This window comes from Mercurialis annua, linkage group LG5, assembly GCF_937616625.2.
Source record: "Mercurialis annua linkage group LG5, ddMerAnnu1.2, whole genome shotgun sequence".
Classification (NCBI taxonomy): domain Eukaryota; kingdom Viridiplantae; phylum Streptophyta; class Magnoliopsida; order Malpighiales; family Euphorbiaceae; genus Mercurialis; species Mercurialis annua.
The window spans coordinates 45,645,487-45,653,856 of record NC_065574.1 but is presented as its reverse complement, the minus strand read 5'-3'; the positions used below and the strand labels follow the sequence as shown (position 1 = coordinate 45,653,856).

General features: G+C 31.1%; 1 protein-coding gene across 1 annotated transcript; it reads left to right on the top strand.

Moving 5' to 3' along the window:
- The first annotated feature begins 6,026 nt into the window (after positions 1-6,026).
- LOC126681938 (putative polyol transporter 1) lies at positions 6,027-7,986 on the top strand. Its single transcript, XM_050377494.2, has 2 exons — positions 6,027-6,461; positions 7,018-7,986. The coding sequence occupies exons 1-2, from the start codon at positions 6,075-6,077 to the stop codon at positions 7,984-7,986; spliced, it is 1,356 nt and encodes a 451-aa protein (XP_050233451.2). The 5' UTR covers positions 6,027-6,074.
- The last annotated feature ends 384 nt before the right edge of the window (positions 7,987-8,370 follow it).

The following is an 8,370-nucleotide window of genomic DNA, read 5'->3' as shown; positions in this document are numbered from 1 at the left end:
TTGTATAAGTTATTGAATATTTTTTTTTTTACAGTTAACCATTAAATTTACATTGTATTATATTATAAAATTATAGTAAATTTTATTTATAAGTTATATATATATAATCTTAAGTTAATATAAGTATGGAAATATTTTTTTAAAAAAAACAAATCAATAAAATAAATTAAATTAAACTGAATGATTTGAATAAATTAATTTAATTGATATTTTTTTGTCCTTTATCAACTAATTCAATTATTATATTGAATAAAGTTTCAAGAAAAAAGTTTAAAATAATATTATGTAAACTGAAATTGTTAAAATTAAAAACATTACTAGACCAATAAAATTATTTAATTTTAACGCACATTCATCCATATAATTTTTTACAATATTAAAACTATTATTTTTGGTTTACTTTTGCACATCTGTAAGGCTTTTTTTTTTTGGCTTAATTACTTAAAAACACCCCATCTTATAATTTTTTTTCGTTTATACCCCGACCTAGGAAAATTTTCAATTGTACCCTATTTTGGGTTTTTCGTTTTCATCTCTACCCTGAAGCATTAAATTAGTCTTTTTTCATTTAAAAAAAAATTAAAATAGTCCTTCATTTTTAACCTATATTCTAATTAAAGATAAATGTTATTAATTTTACAAAAATACCATCTCTTTTCAACAAAATCAACTAATTATAAAAAAAATAAAAAATCCCGACAAAACCATCGTCCGCCGCCGTCCTCCCTTCACGGAAGGAGGAGCCGCGTGTTCCTCAATGGAAGGAGGAACACTGTTCCTCCTTCCATGTTCCTCCATTTTGGAGGAACAGATAGTTCCCCCATGGATGGAGGAACAGTGTTCCTCCTTCCATGGAGGAACATGAAGGAGGAGCTGCTGATCCTCCTTTTTCGGAAGGGGGACGACGGCTCCGGCGAACTCGGACGGAGGTGTCCAAAAATAAAAAAAATTAATTTTTTTTGTTTAAATTTAGTGACGGATCGGAGAATTATGGAGGTAGATCGAAATTTTTTTTTAATAGTTTAATTTTTTAATAAATTTTTAAAAACAATTAATTATGTGGACTTATTTAAACTTTTTTAAAGTTGAAGGATTTATTTGTATTTTTTCAAATAAGAAAAAATATGGTAAAATCCTTCTATTTAATTGTTATTAACGTTTTTATTCTTAAATTATTTAAATTATCAATTGTACCCTTAGTTGGGGTAGAGTTGAAAACGAAAAACCCAAAATAGGGTACAATTGAAAATTTCCTAGGTCGGGGTATAAACGAAAAAAAATTATAATATAGAGTGTTTTTAAGTAATTAGGCCTTTTTCTTTTGATAAAATATATGACTTTTTTCTTTTGATGGCTTTTTTTTATTCCTTTGGAAGAGTTAAACTAATGAATGGAAGTACTAATTTGAGACAATTGAAACCAAAATAGGAATGACAGATTCAGAGCACAGTAAGTAAGGTATAAATGCTTGCTTTATGCTACAAGGATGAAAATAGGCAGTCCACCCATGATCCATGTCAGCATTCAGTTTTGTATGTACATTTGAATAAACAGTGGTTCTAATTTGCATGTATGGATGAGAGATTTTTAGGTAGACTCAGTTCACCACGTCATCCGTGGACTAGCTTATAATATAATGACACGTTATTAAAATGATGGCAATCTTATAAATTCGTCTATTACTTATTTACACATTTGAATAGTAATATTACAAGATTGTCATCATTTAACGTGTCATTATGTGATAGGATTAGTCCACGGATAACGTGATGAACTGAGTCTACCTAAAAATTTCTGTGCATGGATACAACTGTTAAATAAGTATCTAAATACAATTAATCACTCATGCAAGGGAAAAGGAAAAAATTGATCAAAGTCAAATATTAATACTCCCTTTAAGAAGGGACATATCCCATTTTTATCTGTCTCATTTAAAAGGTCATATCGTGTTTTTTATGCCAATTTATATGAATTTTCATTTTTTTATCCCCTTTTCTCTTTTCATAATTAATGACTATTACTCTATACACAAAATACAACACTATCATAAATAGGAGTAAAATAAAAAAATATTATAATAGTTAATACTTTTTTAATATATGTGAAAAAGTCATTTGCCCCTTTTTAAACGGGACGGAGGGAGTATTATTAACCCTCATGCATGGATATGATACAACTGTTGTAAAAGATGTCTATGGCTACCTGAGATTCTCGTAGAAATGCTGAACAGAATGGCATGCTACCTTTGTACAATAAATGATAATTTGGCAACAATTTTCCAAAACCAAACATTGTCATTTCAGGCTTTACTTCTTCTCATATAAGCCTTGTTAGCTATTAATCAACCTTTTAATATGGATTAGTTTCAAAAAAATAAAAAACCTTTTAATATGGAATTATTATCAGTTTTAATTATAAGAACGAAAGAGATAAAGGCTTGGTGAATTACAACTCCTCGTAGTGCTGCTTTAAGTCTTTTATGTTGAGTAAATTTTCTGAATTTGGTGGATTCAATTTTGATAAGAAAATGACGTAAACCTACTATATATATATATGATCTGCTTAAAGTGGCTATTAGTGATATGCATTTAGTTATATAAATAGTGGACATGATGCCCACAATTTAACACCACATTTTTTATTATAGCTCTTGATTAAGCCTTTAATTCTGCGGTTGCCTTGTTTAATTACAAGGCATTTGTGTTGTGTTTGCTGATTACGGCCAAAGTGAAGAACAAGATTTTTTTGTTTTTTTATCACAAGTACAAGATATTCTACTTCTATAGCCTGTAAAGTTTTTCATTTTTAAATCAAATTTCTATTTTTAAGTTTACCCAAATTTGTTTTGAACATTGATTGTATTCCCCTGTTTTTTTTTTGGCTGTTTTGAGTCTCTAGCAATAAATTTGCTGCCCTTAATTTGGTTTCTCACCAAAAAAAAGAAAAATAATTTACCCAATTCTTTTTTCTTTCAGGATTTTGTTAACCATTTTCATATTATAATACCAGACTTAAACACTGCCCACATGTTCTCTATTTTCCATTTTTTAAAATCTTAAACTACTTATTAAAAAAAAAAAAACTTAAACTATCATATACTTGTACATATATCACAGGGTCTATGCAACTAATTCAATTTTAGCAAAATTAGAGAATATATTTTTTTGGTAGAAAAATTAGAGAATATAATACAAGTTCATCAGCAATTTTATTTATTTCTATATAATTTACAGGTACAAAATGGCGCCACTTCCCAAACTTTATGCCATAATCTGGGCAGCTTTAACTTCAGTACCATTTTTCATATTCGCCTTGGGTCAGTATATAACTCTTCTTTGCATATATATATGATGTATAATTAGTTGGGTTTGCAATCAGTTTCATAAGCTCTTATTTTTTGAATGTTTTCTCTTTCAGGTTGACATACTAATAGTGAACTGGATTTTCTTTTACCTCTATAATTAAACCGAGCAAAAAAAATTATGTTTGACGTATTAATAGTCACTAGTTCAGTTTCCAAATCTTCATGTTTGAAGAAAACAATTATATTTTGCATATTTTATTTTATGTGTGCTTTAATTACATAATCATAATGAAATGAGACCCTAAGCGGTTTAGCACATATTTATATATTATTTTTTAAAAATATTCTATAATATTTTATATGTTAAATAATAAAATTATAGAACATGTAAGCAAATACACTAATAAAAATATATAAAAATTTCCAAACATAATTAATAGTAGAACTCTTTAAAATATTTTTCTTTTAAAATAAATCATTTATTGCGTCGTTATTTGACTCTCCGTCAACTTTTTATCAAAGTAAACAAAATTAAAATAAGAGAATAGACAAAATGAAAATATATCATATGATTTCAAAAGACAATACTTGATGAAATTATAGTGTCATTACTATTGACTATTAAAAAATAATAAATCAATCAATCGTTTAACTTAACTGAAAAATAATATAAATAAAAATTGACCAAATGACAAAATAATAATAAATAAAATGTTAATTAATTAACTTATTTGTCTGAAAGTTTTATCAATTTAGTTTATTAAAAGAATTTATAATAAGCTAAAGTAGTAATTAATATTTTTTTTATCTAAAAGCAATCATTTGAGAAAAATTATAAATAGTTGGAGCTAAAGAAAATAAATAGCAAAGTGTTTAAGAAACAACAAAATTATTAAGTAATTTAGATTAGATTTTTTTTAAAAAAAATAGCAAACTTTGAGACCTTTTAAAATATTTTTATTCTCTTTAAAAAATTCATTCAGATTTGATGTCATTTAAATGATTTTCATTGTTATTGTAAGATTTGTTAAAATATTTGAGACTCTTTGCACATTACGGTTAGGGGTATACAAAAACCGGATACCGAACCAGACCAAAATGAATATTAAGGTTCAATTCGGTTCTAAAGATTTTTGATTTCGAAAAAACCGAACCGGCTGAAGGTATTTTCTAAAGTAGTTTAGTGGTAAATACCTTCTATTTTTGCGCATGCCCAGGTTCGAATTCCGTCCTACCCTTCTTTGACCTTTTTATCTTCAACTTAATAAAGATTCTATTTAATTCAAAAAAATAAATATATACAAGTCTACTATCGAATTTGGGACCTTTAAAACTTATGATAGGCGTTGTTCCATTGAACTAAGGTAATTCTAGGTACTTTTAACAGATTTATTATATATTCGGTCATCCACCAAACCAAAACGAAAAAATTTCATTACCGTTTTTAAATTTTAAAAAACCAAACGGTTTTGACATCATAAATGTACAGGAGTGTGAATAAGTCTTTGAAAATCAAAAATATGAGGCCCCAATAATTTTGAGGCCTTAGTGGCCTATATCTAGGGCCGGGCTTGTATATGATAAGCCTAACATATCTCTTCTATTTATATAAGAACAAAGGATCAATTCACCCCCTCAACTTGGCACGAAATATCAAATAAGTCATTTTCGCCGCTTTTGGTACAAACAGACCCAAAAGTTACGTTTTTAGCTCAAAAAACCCCTCCCCCACTCTCACTCATGCAAGTGAGATGCACTCTCTGTAAAAATAATAGAAACACCCTCAATATTTTACTCATCTCTTAAATTAATTTTTAATAATTTTAATTTTCCAATTATCTTTTAATTTTAAAAAGTTAATAATTAATTTATTTTTTAATAAAAAAAGAAGGAATCTTTTTTTCCTTTTTTCCCTCCTTCTTCTTCCTCCCTTTTCTTCCCTTCTTCTCTCCTCCTCTTTCTTCCATTTTCCGACCACCATCCGCCGCCGCCAACTACCCCCCTCAGCTTCTTCCTCCTCAGGCGAGGAGCTGCTGCTCCTCGCCTGAGGAGCGGCAGATCTGCTCATAGAGCAGATCTGCCCGTATCTCAGGCGAGGAGCAGAGCTCCTCGCCTGAGATCGTATTTCAGGCGAGGAGCTGTGCTCCTCGCCTGAATCGAGGAGCAGTAGCTCCTCGTTTCAACGAGGAGCTGCTGCTCCTCGTTGCTCCTCCAACGTGGAGGAGCAGCAGCTCCTCCACGTTGGAGGAGCAGATCTGCTCCTTAGGAGCAGATCGGTTCCTCCATGTTTTGGAGGAACCGATCTGCTCCTCAGGAGCAGATCTGCTGCTCCTCAGGCGAGGAGCAGCGGCTCCTCGCCTGAGGAGCGGTTTGCGGTGGAATGGGATTGGGGCGGCGGGTTTCGGGCGCGGTTTCCGGCGGGTTGTAGTGGTGGTTTCCGGCGGGTTAGATTTGAGTGTTTAATTAAAATAATTATGCTAATTAGATTTAGTTAAGATTTTAATTGTGTCTAATTAAAATTTTAGTTGTGATTAATTAAGATTAATTAATATAATTAGTAATCTCACTCTCTTTTTATAGAATGTTTGTGTCAGAGGGGCTGAATTGAGCTAAAAACGCAACTTTTGGGTTGATTTGTACCAAAAACGACGAAAATGACTCTTTTGATATTTCGTGCCAAGTTGAGGGGGTGAATTGATCCTTTGTTCATTTATATAATATCATACCATTTTTTATTGTTTTTGTTTTTCTCCGAGTTTTGGTTTAAAGTATGAAACATGATTTAATTTTTTTGTTGTTGTATGAAGATGAAGTGATGTTGATTAGCACTTCAGATTACTTGATGAAAAGGCTTGATATAAATTATGAGCACTACCTAGATAATTTGGTACCGATTACTATTTTATTTGAGGTAGTTGGATGTCTAGCTGCCGGAGTATTATCTGATCTGAGTGGACGTCGTCTGGTAGTATTTCTATCCAGCGGCATGTCATTTATCGGGGTCTTGGTGATGTATCTGTCTACCAACTATACAACTTTAATTATTAGCCGTATTGCGCTTGGAAGTGGAATTGGTATGGGATACTTAAGTATTCCACTATATATTGCAGAGTTATCACCTCCATCGGCACGAAGTGTACTTGCATTATTTCCCGAGGTAGTTTCTTTACTCTTGCAAATTTTATATTTAATTACTACTTCCAAAATAAGAAGAAATATTAATTTTAGAAAATTATTGTATTCATTTCTTTAAAAAAATGTTACGGCATCCGAAAGGCCTTCAACAACTGCACAAACTATATGATAATTACTAATCATGCATGAACATGTTATTATTATTTTTATTTTGGGTTCGAGTCCTGATGGCTTGTATTTTTAATTGACATACTAATTCCCTCGTTCATATTTAGAGATTAATTTTTTTTTTCAAATGCATATACGGTGTTATAATTTGATGAGATCGTAGCCGGAAAATGACTCTCATCTCAGCAAATTACACGAAAAAATGAGTGTCACGTGTGTATATAGATTTAGAAATAATAAAGCTTTCTCACCAAATATGATATTTTTAAAAAAATTGCGATTAGATTTAAAATACGTGTAAAGTTACTGGACTTTTATGACATTAAGCCTAATTATATTCCTATATATTATCCTTCAACATCTTTGTTCAATTTGATTTTTTTAGCCAAACATTGTTTTGTGAATTCCAGGTGCTCTTCAATGTTGGATTTTTGTTTGCTTCCATAGTTCATTTGAAGCTATCAAAAGTCTCCAAGCATCTAGAATGGCTGGGTTTTTTCGCTCTTAGTGCTATATCTTCGCTTGTTATCACACTTTTTCTACTAGTAATGCCGGAGTCACCAAGTTGGCTCATGAGGCAAGGTCATGTTGCTGATGCAACCCGAACAATTATGAATTGTACAAGAAGAGTTGAAGAGGCCTATGATCGTATAAATCTAATGAGATTCATTATTGGTGTCTCAATTGATGACACAAGAGATGTGGTCGATAGCATTCCAAGAGAAATACGTGGAGAAATATTTATTTGGAGGGAGTTGATTTGTTCAACCCCAGAAATTGCTAAAATTTCTTTGTCAGTGGACATGTTACAAGTAATTCAACAGCTAACAGCAATAAATAGTCTCATATCCTCTAGTACTCCCTTGCTTGTTTATTCTTTCATTACAGAACACAATGCTACACAAGTTGGGCTGTTATGCGTTATGTGTCTTAAGACCATAACTTTATTAGCACCCATGCTAATGTTGGACAAGTATGGGCATTTCAGACTACTGTTCATTAGCATCATAGGCACTGCCGTTTCTCTTGGGCTTCTCGGAATTATGTATTTCAGTATCCACAGTAGCCACAAATTCACTACTGCCCATGACATATTTGCTATATTATGTGTATTCACCTTTGCAGGATCATTTTCTCTAGGGTTAGGACCATTACCATATATTTACAATGCAGAAGTCTTCCCTTATAGACTGCGAGCTCAAGGTACAAGTTTTGCTATTGCTATTAGTAGATCGGTATGGTATTTCATGTATCTTTCATCTACAACATTATATAAATGGCTTCCGTTTGGTATGGTTCTAACCATACGAGCTATTATTATTGGTGCTCTAATGATTTGGGGACATATTAGAGAATCAAGACAAGAAAATATTGATTAGATGTCTAATAGTAGATGTAAAGTGTTTATAGAACAATTTTGTCAATGATTTTAGATCCTTTGTAATTCATTTATATCTTTTTACTATGTGTTGATGATGCAAAGAGAAGATCGATTTGTTTGATTATAAAATGACGATTGTTCTTACCTTTTCACTTCATGAATAATGTGTTCTTTTATCCGCTATAATTGGATGGAAGCAGCTACACTGCTATATTTATAGAGCTATAGAAATAACCGCTTCCTAACTAACTAATAACGCACATTCCTCATGAATAATGTCATATCAGTCTATCATGTAACTAATAGACGTACATTCATTAATTAAATATACCGCAGTAGAAAATGCAAGTAGGGCCTCATCATGTCGTGGTACATTCATTTA